Below are 22,712 nucleotides of genomic sequence, written 5' to 3' on the forward strand. Positions count from 1 at the left end.
TAAATCCAGATGTAGGTGGCACTTCAAACAGTGCCACAGGCCATTACCGATTCGTTATTTACCATATAATACAATTGCATGGTAAATAACGAATTCCTGTGTACATGCACATCTGTGCATGTACACCTGTGCCTTGTGGCCTAAGGGCATGTATGTGTGCCACATGGCACACAAGCCAAAATCAGGGGTGCAACAGGGTGTCAAAGTGACCCTGTTCCCCTTGCAAAATCGGTAATTTTACCGAATCGGTATTTACCAATTCGGTAATTGACATTGATTCCTATGGGCCTGTAGGCCCATAGGAATCAATTACCGAATCATACAGATTCGGTAAAAATTACAGATTTTTTACCTACATCTGATTTACCAAATCTAGAATACCGAATCGGTAAAATTCGGTAATCTAGAGTCGGTAAATCAGATTTACCTACATCTGGGCCTAAATTGTCACACTTGTAGGAGTGTGATGGTTAGTAGTTGCCTTGGTACTGTCATTGGTAGCACTGGCAGGGGTAATGGGTGGTGCAAGCTGCACCAGCATCCTTACAAGGTCCCTGTCATTTTTTTTTTAACAAATTAGGCACTGGCTCGTAGCTATCATCAGTGGAGCAGGTGCAGTGACACTGTGGCCTAGGGCTCTAAGGGACCTACTGCTGCGTAGTAATACATATTTTTTACTTTAAAACCTGGGAATTTAGGCCCCTTTTTTTGCTTGCAGTAGGGCTCATTGTACCCTTAGTCATGGTTGAGATACTCCTTTAAACAGTTGATCGCTTGTATATTGTGTGACTTTTGTACTTGAGGTATCACCTTGCGTACAAATCTCACGCAGATGACTACTGAAATGTATTTTACATAAAAAATGTAATTTATGCAAAAAATATTCATATTATGTGAGAAACATTCATGTAATTTTGTCCATTACTACTATAAAGTTAGTATGCCAGCAATCAGGTGACAATGAGGGCTCTCAAACTTGGGAAGAGTAATTAATTTGTGGGCACTGGCTAGAAAAACCATAGCTAGCAACGTGTTTCTGTTAATTTCCAAAGCTTCAAGTGCCCCATTGCTGTTATGTGCCAGGTGCTGGCAAGATTATGTAATAATGAATGCAAATGATAAAATTGTAAACTGAGCCAACCCACTCTACGCTTTCTATGTGGCCTTTTTCTTTATTTAGGCACTTTTGGAAATGTACCACCTGGAGACATAGACATTTGTTCATCAAAGCCATGATCCAAAATTCCCAAAAAATGTGAATTACTTAAAAATTGCACGAGGCACCACCAAGGCAGGCGTGGTTTCATACTCTACGGAAGCTGCAGGTTGGCTTGAGAGAAAAAAGAATTTAGAACACTGTTGATGGGATTATTGGTAAAAAAAAATCTGGTGACTAGCATCACATCTATGGAAAACTAACGTGTACACCCAAGGCATCCTTCCTAGTCTATTTTTCTTTTTATTCGTTTTTTTGTTAAATAACTGAGGCTGAATTATTGCAACCTCAGAGTGCTTAGAATGAGCAGTACAAGGATGATCACACGGTGCATTGTACAGTCTGGCTGCACCAGCGATTATGGTGTCTGTGGGGGGGGTGCCCATGCAAAATAAAAGAAAAATGTATAAAAGTACCTGATTGTGACGTCCTCCGCTCCGGTCCCCTACTCTCCACAGTACCTGTATGCAGCAACGCCCTTGACCAATCTTGGCACTGCTCTCATGTTAACCAGCAGCAACGCCCTTGACCAATCTTGGCACTGCTCTCATGTTAACCAGCAGCATGAGAACAGTGCCCTGAATGGAGGGAATTACCTCACTTGGTGCTCCGCAGCGCTCTGGAGGCCTGCACTTGCTCTAACCCAGCTGTCTTAAGATAACTGGAATAGAGCTGTTTAAAGTGCGCATGTGTGGCTGGCCGTTGGATGACAGCCAACCAAAAAGACATGCGCACTTTAACCGGTTCCGTGCTGATGACGGAACCGGTCCGTCATCAGACGCGGTGGCGCTGTGCTGATGACGGAGCGATTCCGTCATGGCCCGCCCGACGTGCCTGCGTGGCGCTGATTTTGCGCCTGCGCGGCGCGTTCAGTTGAGCGGGCGGGTCCATGACGGAACCGCTCCGTCATGAGCACAGCTCAACTGCGGCTGGTGACGGAGAGGTTCTGTCACCAGCATGCGCCCGCCGCGCGGCCCCCCGCCCCCTTAGCGCTGCGGCGGAATAGCCGCCACAGCGATGTGGTTAAAGAGTGTGCAAAGACAGCCCACCCTCCTCCCTGCTGCTGCCACTCAGAAGCAGCCCCTTTCCTGTCCTGACACTCTGTTCGGGATGAGGCATGAAAAATAAAATGATTATAAATTACCATTTTATTTTTCAGCTTTTTGGGGGGATTTTAAGTGGGGTGACGGTCCTGTGCTCCAGCGGAGGGGCCGCCCCTGTATGTTGTGCCAAGATGGAATCCTTCACTCTATAACTTTGGTTGTGAGTGTGATTGGCAAGCCATCACTGTGGCAGTGAGGGAACCCAAAGACAAAGTGCAATGGCTGCTCTTAGGTGTTTGAGAGGTGAGAGTTTGCTGTGGATGACCACGTGTGTGAAGGGTGTGTTTGAGCTGCCTTTTTCAAGACTTTCAAAGTGGAGGCTGAACATTACAGGTGTGCCCTCGGACTTTTCTGAACTTTAAGATGTTCTCTCGAGTGACAAGGGTGAGCAAGGTTGTTCCAGGGGACAGGTGCTTGGACGCGGATACATTTACAACCATATCCTTTGAACAATATATGTCAGTTTCATGAAGGGAAGAGCTGGAAGATTGTGGCCGGAAAGACTGGCCTGCAGCTATTAAGTGGCATGGCCTTTTTTGGAAAGTCAATTAAATGACTGTAATATGTATTTATATTTTTTATTACTTTGCATTAATGAGCATTGCCGCACCACGCCCACGGTTCTCTCTATTGGAGCCTGATGTGGTTTTATAGGATAATTGTACATTTAAGTGTAAAACCACATTTCGAAAAACCTACTGCTGCCACATCCTTTCTTTGCAGCTAATGCAAATGTAAAAAAAAAAAACGAAGCGCTTGAGCAAAAGAGATTAAACTTCATGGTTTGTTTTTGTGTCTTGTCAATGCTAACACCCCCTCTCTTTGCGCCATTAGCCTCCATCCTAAGGCCATTTCCATGTCTGCTTGATCTTTTGTGAAAATCGATTCTGTTGACACCAAAATTGTGGAGAAGGAAGCTTTGCAGTACTCTTGCTTGTCACAAAGTGGCTGACAAGTTAATTGTGAGGTGCTGGAATTGAAGGTATTTAGGCTCCGAAGTAATCACAACACACTGGCGCGCGGCTGTGGCGCATCAGTATGAGGCTTTATGATCAAAATAGTGATCAGGTGCATGCCAAGGGGTTTAACTGGAATTAATTAACAGCAGATCTACCAAAGGTATTCTGGATATGAGCACTTATTCGCCCAGGGCTATCTCTTTGTATGGATTTTATTTCAGCATCTTGTTAAACCTGGTCCCCGCCTCCATACATGAGCTGTGAAAAAAGTGACATGCGGAACAAGGAAATTGCATTCCATTGACAGGCTCATAAAAAAGCAAAATCCCAGATGACATTTTGTTGAAGATATTTTCACTTCTAAAGTAGGTCCAAGATTTGGAAAGAAATGCATGAGCTATTTCCATATTTTCTAAAGACCAACACTTTTAAGGCTCTTTTTTCTAAATTGCTGATTTTTTTCCCATTCAATAGTCCTGTTTCACGGGGACCGCTCCTTTATCGCAATAATCACCTTTGTTTGCATTCGTGTATGTTTTTGTGTTGCTTTAGCACACAAATGTCTCTGGCGGACACACTCCAATATATGACATACATTTAATCTAATGACAATTATATCACAGCCACTACATCGTCATACCACTAGATGTTTGTTACAATGTCAAGGGTCAGAATATGGTCCTACCCCCATGTTGGGTGCAGGATATCGGCTCCACTGTTTCATCTGGGTGAGTAAATCAGTGTGGACTGACTACTGTTAACTCTGCATCTACCGACCTTGAAGCGCTGGCATGTTAAATTGACATGGGTTAAGACTTGTAAATACTTACTGAAGTGTACTTACTTAACGTTATATTGGTAGTCGACATCCTGCACTCCATATTGTTGCAAGACAATATTAAATACTTGGTATTGTGGTAGAACACTCCTCTCAGCCACGGTCCGTGCAGGTAAGAGTGATGGGGCCATGTTGGGTGGTGAATCGACAGACAGCTACAAGAGAAAATTAAATAAATAATTATTATTCCCTCGTAGTCGCCCGTCGAATCCACCCCCCCCCCATTCGACCGGGCCCCATCGCTCTTACCTGCACAGGCCGCGGCTGCTCATTCCTACGTCACAAGTTAAGTACAGGTAAGTTAAACAGATAAATACAATAGCTAATAGGGCTATAGAGATTACATCAATGCAAAACTGTTAATAGTATGCTTACCATGACAATGTAGTGGCAGGCAATGTACAACACGAAATATCATTGTTCAATATTATTGACCATAGTAAGGATAGTATCAGACAACCTCTGATGGACTCCATGTGTCTCAATAAGTAGACATATGAATATAGGAACTACATTGGAAAAGAGGATGTCATACCTTGAGAATGTGGGAGAGGCAGAGGGGACTTCTGTTGTCAGTCCAGTTGCCAGTAAGCGTGATGGGACTTATTGATGAGTAATACGGTGCTCCTTGGAGAGGCTGGTCATCATTTCTTTCCTGAGTTGTAGGCATGAGTTCTGAGTTACAAGAGATCTCCAGATGATATTATTTATTTAGAGATTGTTTCATTACATCAGGCTGCCAAGACTGCTAAGGCTGTCTCCAAGCCACACCTAAAAAAGTACCGGTGAAAGTATTTACACAGAAAATGACTGTTTCAGTTCTCTGAACATAACTTCAAGCTCAACGTCATAGAGGAATAAATTGCAGTAGAACATCCTGTTTTATATGTTTAGGTCAACTTCATGAACCTCATTAGAACATTGGAATGTTGAGAGCTCCATTGAAGACAGTGGAGTAGCTCCGGGCTTATAATGGCTGGTATAAGCCCAGGGCTCCGACATTACAATGTTTATCTTAACTTTCTTCCCTTCTTCATTTAGAACCTTAGTGGGTGGAATTTTCTAATATACTTTAGCACTTCTGCCTCGGGCTATATCAGTGCTCCCTCTTTGTAGGCCTTCTCGCACGCAACTTGGGCCTATAACTGGTTCAGGTCCTTTAACAATCGGTATAGGTCTCAGCTGTGGGCTATAAGGCTTTATTAGGTCGGGGGAAGACCAACGATGTTCCACTCCATTTAATAAGGCATATCCCCTCTCCCTACAGTATTTTCAAACAGACTTGCGATACACCTGGCACCTGGCATTCTGTTTACTGCAACTGCTAAAAACCAAATTGATGGGAACCTTGGCACTGGCTTTCTCTGTTTCAACTCCAAGTCTTTCGAAAAACGGTCCTTCCAAAAGCAGGAAAAAATGCCCAAATTAATTCTTTATCGGAAATAAAATACCATTATTGAAGATTGAAAGTCCCTGAAAGTCAGTGTGACATTTTTTAATGTTGCCAGGAAAGTTTTGCAAAGGTGTAGAAAACCAGAGTTTTATGCCGAAGTGGGTGTGGGGTGGGGGGTCAATATCTGAATACGAGCTGTAAGTGAGTTACCACAAAGCCCAGTCTGGCTACTTTAGCTAAACTGGTGACTGTGGGGAAAACCTGACCTACACTTAGTAGCACAGCTATTGACAATTATTTGACGTCTTGGTACTATACGCAACTTATGCTCTCCACTAGAGATGTCATTCCCGAACCACACTGTTATCGATGGGTGGCTGGAAGGGTATAGGTTAACCTAGCTGACTTGTTGCTGAAAAGGGGAGGTGAGATTGCCGCCATCCAGCTACGTGAATGTTGAGTATGGAATACATTTCTTCCAGATGTTGGTTCATGGTGGGTGTTTGGGCATAGTAGCCAGGTTCACCAAAATATTAGTGGGGCTTGATTTTCAAGGTGAGATACTGAGTGTGTCCCACATGATGCCTAACCAACGTGTCTGGTAGTCCATGCAAAACACCCCGGTATGAACAAACACGCAAACACTCCAGAGTCATGAATAGGTCAGTTAATTATTATTTTAGTATAGCTCTAACCAAACAGTGCTGGGCACCAAAGCTGTCCTTCTGTGAACCCTGAAAGCAGAGAACAAGTCCTAAAAATACTGATGCAGGAATAATTAGCATAGATAATTTGCAACAATGTCACTGCATCACAGGAAGGGTTGTCACAACCTCATTGTACCTCATTTGGAGTCATAACTCAGCTAAAACATTGCAAAGTATAATTATATATGCATGTTGGATATTATTTGGAATCTCTTTTTAGTATTTACGCTACATCTCAGATGTTTTTATTACTGCCCGGGCTGTCTCAGCACTATACAAAACAATAAAGTAGATATTAGTACAAATGGATCAGTGAAAAGAACATTTAAAGATTGTTTTACATTCTTTGTGAATAGTTTCCAAATAGCAAGGCATTGTTGACCTCATAAATGACTCAAAATTAGGACATTTAAAAAACCAGAGAAGGGTAGGTTTTCTTGGTTCCTCTAAAAAGGGCACTTTCTCAAAAGTAAAAAAGCTGTATCTGTTGAAAGTTTCGATGTTTAGGTGATGATGGTCCTACAAGTGGGAGGCGGCTTGCAGTTGCAACATTGTGTGTGTCTCCAGCCCCTCCCTGCTCTTTAACCCCTCCCATGCTCGTGACGGAACTGTTCCGTCATGAGCCTCGGGTGGGCTGTGCTGGTGACGGAACGGTTCCGTCACGGCCCGCTCGCCGCGCCTGTGCGGCGCGAATTCCGCACCTGCGCTGACGTTCTAATGGGCGGGCGGGTCAGTGACGGAACCGTTCCGTCTCAAGCACAGGTCACCCGAGGGCCGTGACGGAGCGGTTCCGCCATGAGCACGGGACCGCCGCGCGGCCCCGCCTCCCCCTTAGCGCTGCGACAGAATAGCCGCCGCAGCGAAGGGGTTAAGACATGCAGATAGCTCTATTTCACCCCTTGTCTTTCTAGTAAACAATGTGGAAAGTCTTGGCCTGTAACTAAAGTGCTTAACTTAATGTGATTGGTGGGGCCCAAGGCCCATAAGCTCTCCTAACTCGACACCGTGTGTTTGGGTCCCGGGCCCTTCGCCTCATTTGTGTTCACTTGGGCAGTGTTGTTGTGGAGGTACAGCTCCCCGCGACCCAGGCGATTGCATATCAGCATCTTTTTACTGCAGTTTGTGGCGATTATGTTTCTCATTTGGAGAGTTGGGGTACTAAAATAATAGACTCTTATGTCTTTGTTTTCATGTAGTTAGAAGATTTCCGCCCCTGTCTTGAACTCGTTCTGCTCTTGGGCATAATCCCTCTCTGTTCTTTTGTTTGCCGCTTTCTGAGTTTGGCTTCAGACACAGGCCATTGCCAAGTTGCTAAGAGAGTGCTCCCTTCCTGACCCTAGGTTACATGTGCGGCTACTCCACTGAGTGAGCCGGTCTCTAGGGTTGAACAGAGCTGTGTTTGACTAGTGTTCACTCATGCATTATTAGACAGAGGGAGCAGAACTCTTCCCCTTGCACTGCAGGGTTTCTGAGGAAAAGGCATTCCAGCATCAGTAAGAAGCAAGTCTTCAGCATTAGGGTCAAATCCACGCCTTATTCAACTTTCTTCCGAGTGGCCAATATTCCCCAAATGCCAAATCTACTGTGGGGCTCCGAAAGAGATGTGATCAGAGACAGGGTGACCTGGGAGAAGAAAAGTTTATTTTGCATGGCACTAAGAGAGCAAGGAGGTAAGTACTCTAGGCAGGGCTGGTTGAATTTTGAATGGAGATGTGTACCGTTGTTGGTAAAATTTGGGTGAATGAACTTGGACTAGAGAGGGATTTCAAACTGAACTGACTGAAGCTGTGTGTCCTTCAGCCTTTCATGCGACTGAGGGAACACCCACAGTTGAATCAGTGGTACCTGCCAGGCGATTAACCGAAAAGCGATTCTCTCTGTATTTGGGGAGGAGATGCTGTGCATAGGAGCCAGTTACTTGTTTTAATGCCTACTTTTGCTCACATACATTCATAAAGCTAAAATAGATTACGAGCTCCAAATGAAACTCAGTGTTGGGTGCAAAGAAGCCGTGTGACTCACCAATCAAATGTGACTTTAGGGTGTGTGCTCAAGTGACTTCGCTCCATAAGCGAAGAAACAGGAGGCAGACAAAACCAGCAGCCCTTTGGTAGGAGATGGAGGCTGTGTCAGGAAATAGAAGAGTGACAGATGGCCCACCCACTCCTTCCTTTATAAAATACATTGAATATTACTGCTCTGTCTGCAATCCATCCACCCCAGTGTCTGACAAATAAAATACCTTGTCCTCTCATCTCTTTATTCCTTTATTAAAACAGAACCCTGGCACCTGTAACTCCACTCCCAACAAGGTCTTTGTCACCTTTATTCTGTTCTTCCTGCACTCCTTGAGGAATATCCTCACGTTCCCATATTTTTTTTTTACAGAGTTTTATATAGTGCGAACTTGACCCAAATCGGGTATCAGAGTGCCTTACGTAGCACCAGTTGTGTTACAGGAGGACACATTAATTTTTTGTTAGGCACAGGGAGATTAAGTGATTTGCCCAGAATCACAGGATGTTCAGCGTCATTGCCAAGACTCAAACCCAGTTCCATAGATTCGAGGTCGACCGCCCTAGCCATTAGGCCAACTCCTCTCCCCTGCACATTCCTCCGTCTGTGCCGGATCTTTTCCTATTTTCACTCTTTCCAGGCTGCCATAGTCACCTTGTGAAGGCCAAATCTTGCCCTTTGGTCAACATGCTCCATAAGCCTTCCATGCTTTTGTGTGTGTGATTTTGTCTTTCCATTTTTCTCAGTTGCATCCATGCTTCCCAAACACCCCAAGAGGTCCGCCAATAATAACCCTGCGCGCCCTTTCCTCTCTGCTCCCTACTTCTATGTGGTGTTCTTTGAAATTACTGGGATCATAGCTGAAGAGAACTGAAATACTTTCAGAGAAAAGGAAACTGTCAGGTGTCTCTCATCCCCTCCCCTGAGTTATGCTTCTGCGGGTAGGGGTATTTGGAGTCAGGCATGCCTGTCTCTCATCTGCAGATGGCAATCAGAGCTCCAATCTAAAATCAGCCCAGATACAAGTATTAGTATTTTACAACAAACACCTACTTTTTATGTGCAATACTCCTACAAATTTTAAGAGTGAAAATGATCACCATTATCACCAAGCAAAATGAATGAAAGAGTGAACGCGGAATACAACTCAATCATAATTCATCATACATTACTAACCAATTAGTCTAAACCCACCTTGTGTTATGGTCACCTACTTTACACCTTTGTTATGCCAAGCTATTAAAATAACCTGTATAACTTTATGTCATTGGGTCCAAAGTTGGAGACTCACCTCTCAGCTAGCCTCTAGCTGAGAGGTTCATCTGCCTTGTCCCATCCTATTCACTGGTATCTTTTATACTTTTTTCATAAATAGTGCTCAGTGTGTTGAGCTGGGATTTGCTCATGCTCAGCTGCTGTTTATATTACACAGAATGATAAACAATTTCTTCTTCAGAGTTTCAAGAGGCATACAGCACTTCCATGTTGTATATCTCACGGTTTTTCTTATAATGAAATACAAAAGATCTTCTGCATTTTGAAAACAGATGCTCAGCTACCGTGAAATGTAAAGTGCTGCAGAGAGTAGAAAAATCCCTTCTCTGGCTTGTCAATATCAGCAACAGAAACATATATGACAATTGAGCGCATACATTTTGTAATTGCATACAGCTACGAGACCCACTTTAGTAATGAAAAGGTCCATCTTCTAGGCTCTTTAACTTGCTTTTATGGCTTTTATCGGCCGAATAAAGTATTTTTGACTTAAAATGCTGTCGTGTCCATTCATTGCACAAATAATGTCCATGTTAACAACAAGGCCTGCGTTGCATGTAACTTTATCTAGACATAATGAAACATATTAGAAGTCGGCCCATAATGTCTTCTCTGCCCACATTGGTCATCTTTCGATTGAACAATACTCCTACCTTTGCTGATGTTTTTCTTATAGTTGCTTCAGTTTCCATTAGGTGTCTAATTGTTACTGTTCATGGCCTTTTGAACCCAACTGCCTGCCGTGCTAGTTTCTATAATCTTCCATGTTTGCATTAACATCTGACTTTCTACCTCTCCTCACATCAGTTCATCCTTTTTCGGTCTCACCTAGGCAGCGCATGTGCTATCTCTTTGAGACATGCTGTATCTACTCTGTGAGCGTACAGACCGCCCATCACTTTTAATGTGTTGCTGTGCGTGTCCTTTGCAAAGGTTTGCTTCTCTATGGGTAATATGTCCTTCCTTTTTGTGTGTCAATCCCTCCCATACAGTATATCCCTAACTTGTAGGCTTGCCCTTTTGTGCATATAGGTTTGTTCAAGCTCACTATTTTTGGGGGGTTTCTGCACGTGTTTTCAAAATACTGGCTTTTTTCCCCTGTACTCGTTCACCTGATGTTAGTTAGTTTGCCATAATGCTAATAAACTTACTTGTATCATCATCCTGCGTTTGTCATTTTGTTTCTGATTTTTCACTGTTTTATTTTGTTAACATCAACATGTATTTACCCTGCGAGAGGATGTGCTAGCGCCTGTGTCTCACTTGCGAGACTCTCTTGTATACAGAAAAGGGCTTGAAGTCTGCCCTTTGCTTAGCATTTGTTGACTTGTGAGGCACTCTTCTTTACAGCTTCGTAATTTGTCAAGGCAAGCCTAACATCATTTCCTTTACTTTCAGTGGAGCAGGGACCAAGCACTGATTGATTCAATTTAATCAGTGCCCGTTCACTGCTCCCGACGTGATTGAGGTACTTTTTAATTTTTACTGCCCTGCAAACAGAAGGCACGTGACTGTCAACAAGTAGTCAGCAGAACAAACAAAATTGCAAAGATTTATTTTCTATAGTTAATTTTCTTTTCTTTTGCCAGGTAATCTTTTCTCACATTTTTCCCTAATGTTTTCTTTTGTTTTTGTTCGCGGGCACTGTTCTCAAAAGATGAGGATTATGTTATTGCAAAGTGACATTGTTTCTTTCTTATATCTAATTTTTGAAATGATGCTTTAACACATTATTGTGCAGTACACTCCATCCACCCCACTCCAAGCCAATCCACTCCACCTCACCTCACCCCACATCAATCCAATCCACCCCAGACCAATCCAATCCACCCCAATCAATACACTCCACCCCAATCCAATTCACTCCAACACTCTAAATCTTCCCCACTCCAACCTGCCCCGGTCCAATCAAAAACAATCTGCCCCAATCCAAAACAATCTGCCCTTCTCCAATCTTCCACACTCCAATCTGCCCCACTTCATTCCAGAACAATCTTCCCACTTCAATCCAAAACAGTCTGCCCCAATCCAATATAAAGCAATCATCCCTTCTCTATTCTTCCACACTCCAATCTGCCCCACTCCAGCCCAAAACAATCTGCTCTGCCCCACTCCAGTCTGTCCTTCTCCAGTCCAAAACAATCTGTTCCGCTCCAATCCAAAACAATCTGCCCCACTGCAATCCAAAACAATTTGCCCTACTCCAATCTGCCCCATTCCAATGTAAAACAATCTGCCCCACTCCAATCAAAACAGTCTTCCCCAGTCCACTCCAAAACAATCAGCCTCACTCAAGTCTGCCCCAATCCAATCAAAACAATCTGTCCCACTCCAATCCAAAACAATCTGCCTCACTCCAATCTGCCCCAATCCAATCTGCCCTACTTCAATCTGCCTAGTCTGCCTCACCCCTATCCGACCTACTCCTATCTAAAACAATCTGGTCACTATAATCAACCCCACTCCAATCTGCCCCACTCCAATCCAAAACAATCTTCCCCACTCTAATCCACTGCTCCAATGTTGCCCACATCAATCCATTCCACTCCACCCTGCCCCACGCCAATACAAAACATTCTGCCCAACTCTAATCCAACTCATTCCAATCTGCCCCACTCCAATTAAAAGCAATCTGTCCACTTGAAGAACCGTAATCTTCATTCTCAGGGAATACTTACTAATAAAAAGAGAACTTGGCACAGAAGCTGAAAATATGAAAAGACATCTTTATTAAATTTTAATAAGTGAGGCCACGTCACACAGAAGCCGTAGCAACTGAATGAGGTAGTCTGAGAAATACAGAGAACAGAGGCCTTATATATGTTTAGGAATACAAAACTCAGCATAAAAGAAAGGGGCAGTCCTTGCTTTTGCAAGCATGCAAAACGCCTAACATTCCTTCTTACACAAGCCGGCCAAACCCATAATAAAAGACCACAACCCATATCGTAAACAGGTCATAAAAGAAGGAACAGAAACAGATGAGAAGTAGGATAAGGGGTGTCTATGTGCATACCAAACTTTACAATCTCCAGTGCTCTGATCCATAATCTTGATCAGCTACTGGGCAAGCAACTGGCCTAACAAGGTCAGCTTCAGGCAACAGGGTCAGTTCACTCAGGTCATCTAAAAGTCAGCTAAAGTCATCGGCCTATGTGAGGGCAACCACAAAATGGCTGCCATGCACAAAATGGAACCCAAGGGTTCAGAACGAAATCTTCAAATACACAGTGAATCCATCGGTGTAACATGACGAAAACACTCATACTTGCTGAGCTCACTGTTTACGGTTCGCTGTTACCAAAATCGTAACAGAACCACGACCTTTATGACCCAGGTTCAGAATTCACGGAACCTCACACTCAAATGCATTCCACTCCAATGCAATCCACCCCTCCCCAATTTGCCCCACACCAATCCGTCCCATTCCAATTCACCCCACTCCAGACTGCCCCACTCCAATCCATTCTACTCTAATTCCCTCTGCTCCAAACCAATCCAATCCATCCCACACCATTCCGATCCACCCCACACCATTCTGGTCCACCCCACTCCAATGCTATCCACCTCACCCCAATCAAAAACACTGCATTTCACCCCAATTCAATATACCCCACTCCTCCCGGCTCCTCCCCAATCCACCCCACTCCATCCAATCTGCCACAATCCACCCACTGCAATCTGCCCCACACCAATCTTCCCCATTCCAATGCATACTAGTCTGCCCCAGTCCTGTCCAAAACAATCTGTCTACTCCAATCCAAAATGATCCGACACACTGCAATGTGCCCCACTCCAATCCAAAACAATCTGCCCCACTCCAATCCAAAACAATCTGCCTCACGCTAATCTGCTTCACACCAATTTAAAACAATCTGCCCCACTCCAACTCCAAGCAATCTGCCCCACTCCAATCCAATCCACCTCACCCCAATCCCATCCATCCCATTTCAATCCAACCCACCTCAATCTAACCAAATCAAATCTACCACACTCCACTCCAATCCATCACACTCCACTCCAATCCATCCCACCCTAATCCAGTCCAACTCAATCCAATCCACTCCACCCTAATCCAGCTCACCCCACCCCAGTCCAATCCACCTCAATCCAATCCACTCCATTGAAATCCAATCTATTCCACTCCAATCTACACCATGCCATTCCAATCCACCCAAATCCAACTCTCCCAACTCCATTCCACCCCACAACCCACCTCACTCTATTCCACCTCACCTCACCTCACTCCAACCACCCCATTCCATTTCACCCACTCCATTCTACCTCACTCCATCCCACTCCAATCAAATCCAACCTACTCCAATACACTCCAATCCACCTCCCCACTCCAATCCAATCTAATCCACCCATCACACCCCATTACATCCCACCACACTCCAATCTAATCCACCCCATTCAGTCCACCTCACTCCAATCCATCCCATTCCACCCCACTCCACTTTAATCCACCCCACTCTGTCCCAATCCAATCCACCCTCTCCAGTTCTGTCCACCCCTCTCAATGCAATCCATCCAGCCCACCACACTCCAATCCACTCCAATCCAATTTAGCCCATTCCACCCCACCCCACTCCAATTCAATCCACCCCCTCCAGTCCAGTCCCATCAACTTTACTCTACTTCACCCCACACCAAAGCACCATCCTCTAATCCAGTCCACCCCTTCGTAATCCACCACAAACCAATCTAATCCTTCCACTCCAATCTACTCCAATCCAATCCACCTCACTCCATTTCAATCCACCCCATCCATTCTACGCACTCCAATCCACCTCACTCAATCCACCCCACCCCAGTCCAACCCACCTCACCCCAATCTACTCTAATCCAATCCACCCCACTATTTCAATCCACTCCAACTCACTCCATTCTATTCCACACAACTCGACTCTACCCCACTCTACGACGCTTTATTCAATTGACCTTGAACTCTACACTCCTCTAATCAACTTCACAACACTGTACTCCCCCTACTCCACTCTACTCCAACAAATCCAGTCTACAACTCACTTCTACCCCCCACTCCACTATAGGGCACTCCACACCAGTAACTTTTAGCCATGCTGCACAGCAGCCACACTGGTGTACAGCATGGCAAAACCACATTCCCAAAGCCAATTGTATAGGCGAGACCTATTAGCTTTGACAATGCTTGTTTTTGTAGGCACTGGGTGAACCGATGCCGGGACTCAAATCCTGTTCCCAAGGTCCAAAGTTGGCAGCTCTGGATGTTACACCACATCCTCTCTCCAAATATTGCTGGGAATTGTCAGTGTGTTTGGCTTGAAGTGGCCGAGTTTTGTTATTTTCATTTGTTTCACTTGAAGCATCTGCCAGCGCAGAGCCTGCTTCCTTGGGGCTGTGAGCAGATCTGCTCTGCCTCCCCTCCTCCTAGTGTTTTGCTCCATATGTATGACGCTTCTTTCTTAATTTTGCAGCTATTTATTATTTAGGGTACAGGAGGGGGCAGTAAATAATGGAATCCGTTAACCCCTTCCCTGCGGGGCACATTCCCCCGCTGTGCTGGGGGAAGGGTGGGGGGCGCGCACAGCACCCCGGGGCTCATGACGAGCTCAGCTCGTCATGTAGCACGGTGGTCGTGTGCTCATAGCACGGTGGTTGTGTGCTCATGACTAGCTCAGCTCGTCATGACCACACCCGTTTCTTTAAAATGCTCGCACAGCAGGGGAATTAGCTCAGCGTACAAGCGTTCTAACGGAGCACACGAGCACCATGGCTCATCTCGTCATAAGCGTCGAAGGAGTTAAACTAAAAGCTCTAATAGCAAACCCAATGAAAAATTAGACGAGGGAAAGAGGTGAAAGTTACCGTTCAGTATTTCCTTTGCTATTCGATCGCTGTTATGTCAGTTTAGAACCTTTCGTCCGTTTTAGGTTTGGTTTGCTTCTCTCAATCAGACGTGGCATCATCTTCTGTTGTTATCTTATCTCATGGAAGCTTCTGTGTATCTGAGAGTCGGCAGGTAACAGCCACATAAGTGGAATTCTCATTGGTCTGAGTAAGCTCACCTTATCACTATGGCTCTTTACCTGCTCGGGTGGTTAATTTGAAGAGGCATATCTCGGGCACGGTTTATTGACTGTGGCTGTACAGAATAAAGAAAAGTGGAGAGACAGGTTAGGGCTGTCTCCTGCCTTTATTTCATCAGCCCATGCTTTGACTTTTCTTTGACAATCCAGCGTATTCTGTGAGTTACAGTCTTCGTTCACCTGTTGCGCAGTGCCGAAAATGTCTGGTTGACCCCGCTTGTGAAAGGAACGTGCATTACTAGGTGGCTGGCACATGCGGAGATGTCAGGTTTAGAAATATCTGTTATTGGATTGTGATTTCCTTTTGTAATGAGTGCTCCAATCCCCAGACAAGGTGTATTCACTTCCCAAAACAAGTTTTAAGGTTAACACAATACACACACTTGCAACAATGTGTTCTCGGTGATGCAGTCCCATTGAAAAGGAGGTACAAGAATGGGATGCATGACGGTACAACGCGTGGTATTACCACGCGTACCGTTACAACGCAGGTTTTTCAACGCAAGTCGTTACAACGACTTGCGTTGGGGGGCGCTGGATAGTGAATAGTTTAATTTACTATTTCAACTCCAGTCCCCGTGGATAGTAGGGAAGGTGTTGGATAGTAAATTAAACTATTCCCTATCCTAGAGCGCCCTCCAGCGAAAGTCGCTGTAACGACTTTCGTTTTAAAACCTGCGTTGTAATGGTACTGTGTTGTTAGGGTTTCGTTGTAAAGGTTGTTCCCCGGTAGGGAGGCGTAGAGTGAAGTCGATTAGTGCAGAGTGGAGTAGACTGCAGTGATGCATAGTGCAGTTGTGTGGTGTAAAGTGGAGTGGTACAGAGTAAGGTGCAGTGGCCTGGAATGCTGCAGAGTAGAGTGCAGTGGCGTAGAGTGGAGTATGCATGGTGCAGTAACACCTGCCATTAGAGATAAAGCATTTTAAACTAAAACAACCATTACATTTCACCAGACATACAGTTTTAGTAATAAAACTATACAGCGTACAATCGATAAGTGTGTGGAAATGGCATCACCCAGTGTATTGATATGTTTGATCATATTACAGTATTTATTTTCAACACACTTTAGAATGAACAAAAACTGTGCTTTATTTGTGCTTTGGTAATTCTGATATTTTCTGAAATACTTGCACAGTTCATTTAAATGTTGTGTTCTAGACAAAAACCCTTTCCTACACCCCCCCCTATATTCAGCAAGATTGTGAAATAAATCCTCTCACTTTGAAGTCAGAGCAAGAAAAGTATACACCAAGCTCCCTTCAAAAACAGAGCCTGACACTTAACCTCTGTCTTTGAATGCACAGCAAATGTGACAAGGTAAGAACAAGTTTTACAGGCCTCATTACAGAAATGAGCACTCATAGAAAAATACACGGAGAGGTAGTGTGAAATGTCTTTGATCCTTGGGAGGGACGAACTGAACCTGGACAGCCTAAGACAAATAAAGCCAGCAAATAGAAAGACAAAACATGTTGAGTCACAAACCACAAAGCCAATAGTAAGCAATGGGCGGAATGCATTTCCAGGGAAGCTTTCGGGATGTCCCCAATATGTCTTTAGCAAACTAGACAGCTGTGTGGTAGGGTAGGCTACAACCTAGAAAGGGCTATTACGAACCCAGTGCAGGGAACAAGGTCAATGGCAGGAGGGTGGATGGGAAGTGACAACATGATCAATGGCAGGAGAGGGTAACAGGAACAAAGGAGGGATTGCATTTGGAGGGACAACAGGACAGACAGCGTAGAGTCTGTGGGTGGAAGGAACACGAAGGAGATAGAAGTACACAAAGGCATGTCCTCAAAAGACGCACTCTAGTAGAGTGCTTAAACACACAGAGAAAGGTAAATTCTGAAAAAATGAGAAGTGAAAGGACATAAATAAAGCACTCATGCTTCAGGGGATGGAAAACACACGAAGAGGAAGGACTACACCAAAAAGAACAAAAAGCCCTTACCACTATGGTGAAAGAACTGTCCTCCATCATCAGTGAGTTATATTTGAAGGAGCATGTGGCAGCGGTGGTTCGGCAACAAAAGGCGCAGGGACAGAACCAACCAAGAAGGTAAACAACCTTTACAACGAAACTTTTACAACGCACTACCATTACAACGCGGTCATTACAACGCAAACCATTACAACGCATTGCGCTGGGGGGCGCTCTAGGATAGGGAATAGGTTAATTTACTATCCAATAACCTTCCCTAGTGTCCACGGGGACTGGAGTTGGAATAGTAAATTAAACTATTCACTATCCAACACCCAAAAGCACTATGCATTGTAATGGATTGCGATGTAAAAAACGCGTTGTAAAGGCAGGCGTTGTAATAGCCTGCGTTGTAACGTCATACATCCAACAAAGAACTCTGGATTAAGGAATCATTTGAAGAAGATGGTGTTATGGCCACATGAAATCCAATGCCAATTGTTGAAAGTGTTCATTGTGCATCATAAAACAATTCTTGGGTCCGGGGTCACATAAGGAGCCCATCTTGGATTCAACAAGCTTGGGAGCCAGAGGGTTGATCCTTAGCACTATATATTTCAAGAAATTAAAGTGTTGTATCAAGGTAATTTTTTGGAGGGGGTGGGGGGCGGGTTGGTTTTCTATTTTGTCTTTTCAGCCATGCATTTATGGTACTTGATGGCCTCCAGTGTATGGATCTCTCTGTTAATTTAGACGATTGAAGAATAGTACCATGTACTAGAGGTCAGTACTGCAGTGCATTGGTTGGTGTCAGCAGCATACAGTTGGCAGGTTTCAGCAAAGGAGCACCTGAGGGTAATGCAGACTAGCTTTGAGGTGCATAGGTTGTAAAAGTAGTGGTGGTGAAGGACGGCAGGGTCCAGCACTAGACTTGGAGGTATGAAGGTCCCAGTACTGGAACAGTTGCTAGGTTAGGGATACTATGTCAGGACTGGGGATGCTTAGTAGAGTTTTGTGTATCAGACAAGGAGTGAATCTTGAAAAGGCGCAAGGTTTTGTAGAACAATGTCGCAGTACACTAGCAGATCGGTAGAGGAGTCACAGTACTGTTATTAGGGGTGCTCTAGGGCAGGTGCTGAAAATGGAAATATAGAAATACATGTAGAAATTCAGGTACCCACTATCCAAAAAATCTGTTTACTACCATTAAGGGCCTGTACTCTCCTAATATAAGTAATGCATCAGTGCTGGTACTCTTCCTTTCAAATTAATTAAGTGCAGGTACTCCGTACCTGCCCATTTAAAGAACTGTCTAGGACATGACCTAGTCACAATAAAAGTGCTTTCCCATACTCACTCTTGTGGGGAACAACCTTTACAACAAAACCCTAACAAAGCGGTACCATTACAACGCAGGTTTTAAAACGAAAGTCGTTACAATGACTTTCGCTGGAGGGCGCTCTAGGATAGGGAATAGTTTAATTTACTATCCAACACCTTCCCTACTATCCACGGGGACTGGAGTTGGAATAGTAAATTAAACTATTCACTATCCAGCGCCCCCCAACGCAAGTCGTTGTAACGACTTGCGTTGAAAAACCTGCGTTGTAAAGGTACGCGTGGTAATACCACACGTTGTACCGTCATACATCCTCTCTACCTTATTCTGCACCACTCTACTTTATGCCAATGCACTCTTCGACACTCTTTTCTACACCTTTGCACTCTTCGCCAATGCTCTCTACATTATTCCAGTCTAGGCCACTCCACTATACTATGCACAACCCCACTCCATGCCATGACAATCTACGCCGCTCTGTATCACTGCACTCTATGCCATTACAATCTATGCCAATGCACTCTGGTCTGTACCATTCCACTCTACGCACCTTCACTCAATGCCAATCCACTGTGCGCCACTCTAATCTACTCTGCACCACTGCACTCAATGCCACTGTAGTAAACACAATTTTATGCCATTACTCTACACCACTCTACTCTACCCTGCATCACTCTACTCGACTCCACTTTACTGTATCCTGCACCACTCTACGTCACTTCACTCTACTCTGAAACAATCTACTCTATGCCACTGCACTCTACTCCACTCTGCACCACTCAACTCTGTGCTACTGTACTCTACGCCACTTTACTCGAAACCACTGCACTCAGTCATTGTACACCACTGCACTCTTCCACTATTCTACTCCAATGCTGTCTACACCACTCTATTCTATGTCACTACACTCTATGCCACTGCACTCTATGCCACTCTACACCACTGCTCTTTACAAAACTCTACTCTGCAACTCTAGTGCTGAACTCTGCGCCACTCTCTTCTGCATCTATGCCAATGCATTCTACGATGCTGCACTGTACCCCACCCACTATACTCTTCAACATTCTATGTCAAAGCACTCTACATCAGTCTATTCTACTCTACGCCACCCTACGCAACTCCCCTCTATTACACTCCAATACACAACACTCTATGCCACTTCACTCTGACACTGTACTCCACTCTTCACCATTCCACTCTACAATACTCCATGCCACTCCCTTCTACACCTTTACCTTTTAGCAATGCTGAACAGCAGCCATTCTGGTGTACAACATGACTAAAACAGTTTGTTGAAGCCAATAGCTCTTGCATAAACGAGACCTATTGGCTTTTTGAGTGCTTGTTTCCCCTTTCCTCTTTTTTTATTTTGCCATCAACTTCTGTAGGTAGCATTTTCAAGCTCTCCCCTGCAAGGCTGCTCTGGAATAATATGTAAGGTGAATTCGGAAACATTATCCCCAATGTAATTGACAGTATAGAATAATATAACCTTTGATGTAGGTGATGATTATCTTCAAATATCTCCACTTATACTTGCAAATAATAAGCATATGTCCTTTGCTTTCCCACTACTTACAGACAATAACCTTTGTTTTTTGGTTGATTACAGACCTAGAACGTCTACTTTATGGGCTGGATACAAGCATACATCTACTGCTACAGGGGATAATTATACATAAATTAGCTCTGCTGGTGGAGCACTCTGTTGTGTATGTGTGTATTTATACGTTTGGTAACCTTGCTCTCTTCTTCATATCTGGGGAAAGGAGGACTTTGCAGGAACATACGTGTGTGTGTGTGTTTGGTCAGATCTCACCCTGTTTGTCTCCTCTCATCCAATCTCTGCAGGGAAGGAAGAGTTCCTCGCCACTTTCAAAGGCAATGAGTTCTTCTGCTACGACCTGTCCCACAACCCCATCCAAAGCAGCACAGATGAGATTACGCTCTCCTTCCGCACCCTTCAGCGCAACGGGCTCATGCTGCACACGGGCAAGTCTGCTGACTACGTCAACCTGTCCTTGAAGAGTGGCGCTGTGTGGCTGGTCATCAACCTCGGATCAGGGGCTTTCGAGGCGCTGGTGGAGCCAGTCAATGGTAAATTCAACGACAACAACTGGCACGATGTCCGCGTGACACGGAACCTGCGCCAGGTAAATCTCTACCTCTTTCTTCTGGGTGGATTGTGCAGAATGAGGGGAATCGGGTGCTATGAGATTTGTTCCTTCTAAAAACATGAGCCCAAGCTCCACACCAATCTAGAGGTTCCAGGAGACCAGCTAAAAGTCACTGCATTATTCTCCAGTCCATACACTGGTCCTTTGCTCAACACCTTGTAGATTTCTACCACTGTCACTGCTCACAGGTGGGCATGTCTTCACCGGTCAGTGCCTGAAGTCAAGCTGCTTTTCCCTCTCCTCTATACTTGCTTCCCTGCCTGACAGACGGAGCCAATAGTGTCAGAATGAGCTTCTTGTTTACCTCTGAGACCATATGTGGTGCCTAGCATCACACACCTTGATCTCTGCCAGCCGGTAGCCTTAACTCCCTTTTAACTGCCCTGGGCCAGACCTCTTTGAACCCTAAATGTCAGGTTCGGCGGATGAACCTTCTAGTCCACCAGCCTAGGTTCACCAGTCACAGCTGATAACCGTCTCACAATTCCACGGAGTTTTGCGCAGCAAATGTGGCGCCATTCTAACTGACAATACACAAGCACATAGAAATCCAGCATGTGTCACAAGTCTCTAACATCCTAACAGCCGAGTCTGGGGAATGAACGGCAAGATGGACTGCAAGTCTCACACCTGAGCCCTCTCCCTGAATAGTGTCAGGTGCTTTTCCATACAGAATAGCTGCAGAGCTCATTGGCCTGCAGGCCTGTTCAAATCTCGATGACGAGTTTTGTTAAAGATTCTAGATTCACAGTTGTTCGGGATTGCTTTTTGCACCTTCATTCTTGCCCCTTGCTGATTATTGGATGTGCTCACCCGCTTGTGCTTTGCCCTCACTAAAAAAAGTGGATTCTGCAGCTGGGAGCACTGTACCTCTGTTACAAAAAAATTGCACTTTTGTCATATGCAAAAACTGAGCAAATCCATTAGTTTAATTCTTGCTACCTGTGTAATAGGAAGTGGTGCAAGGATCACTTGTTCCAAACTAAGGTAAAGTTGGCCCAAAAATCTAACTTTACTACTTTTTAGTGTTCACAAAGGTAAGTTACAACTAGTAACTTTACTATAAAAAAACTTTCTATTAAGTAAAATTACTCATAGTAAAGTTACTAGTAGTAACTTACCTTTGTGAATTCTGAAAAGTAGTAAAGGTGGACTTTTGGTCCAAGATAGAGTTTTGGTCTAACTTTACCTTTGTGAATCGGGTCCTAAATTTTCGTATGAGGGTGAAAACTTTAAGCTAAAAGTACTGACATTTTTTCAGCGTGTCAAATGTAAAAGTTGGGATTGAGTGTGAATTAAAGTCAATTTGTTCCAGTTTTTATTACACAAATAGCAACAATTATTAAAATCACATTAACCTATTTTCTTTAAAAGAAAGTTGATGATAAAATAGGTTTCTTTGTCAAAATCTTTATTATACAAGTACATCGATTTGTATGCAGTAAATATGTTATGAATGCAAAAATGTATTATCTATGTTTAGTAGTGTTTCAACAATTAACTTTCCCTTCTCTGAAACAAAATATTTCTTAAAGTGGACTTGAGCTAAGTTCGTTTGCTGATGTCTGAACAGCTCAATTAGCTAAATATGTCAAAGTTGATTTGCCCTATTTTTTGTAGCAGTGCAAACTTTCTGTAACTGGGCCATCTGTTCTTTCGGTATTCGGTACTGTAGTGTCTGTGAAGTGAAA

At 44.2% G+C, this 22,712-nt stretch overlaps 1 protein-coding gene across 9 annotated transcripts in view; it reads left to right on the forward strand.

Moving 5' to 3' along the window:
* The window catches only part of NRXN2 (neurexin 2), a 2,155,080-nt gene that overhangs the window by 1,069,194 nt on the left and 1,063,174 nt on the right, over positions 1-22,712 (forward strand). For all 9 annotated transcript variants that reach the window (XM_078660761.1, XM_078660766.1, XM_078660765.1 and 6 more), the window contains one exon: positions 20,696-20,997. In XM_078660761.1, coding sequence (XP_078516887.1) covers positions 20,696-20,997 — 302 coding nt within the window. The remainder of the gene's footprint in view (positions 1-20,695; positions 20,998-22,712) is intronic.

Source organism: Lissotriton helveticus, chromosome 9 (assembly GCF_964261635.1).
Source record: "Lissotriton helveticus chromosome 9, aLisHel1.1, whole genome shotgun sequence".
Classification (NCBI taxonomy): Eukaryota; Metazoa; Chordata; class Amphibia; order Caudata; family Salamandridae; genus Lissotriton; species Lissotriton helveticus.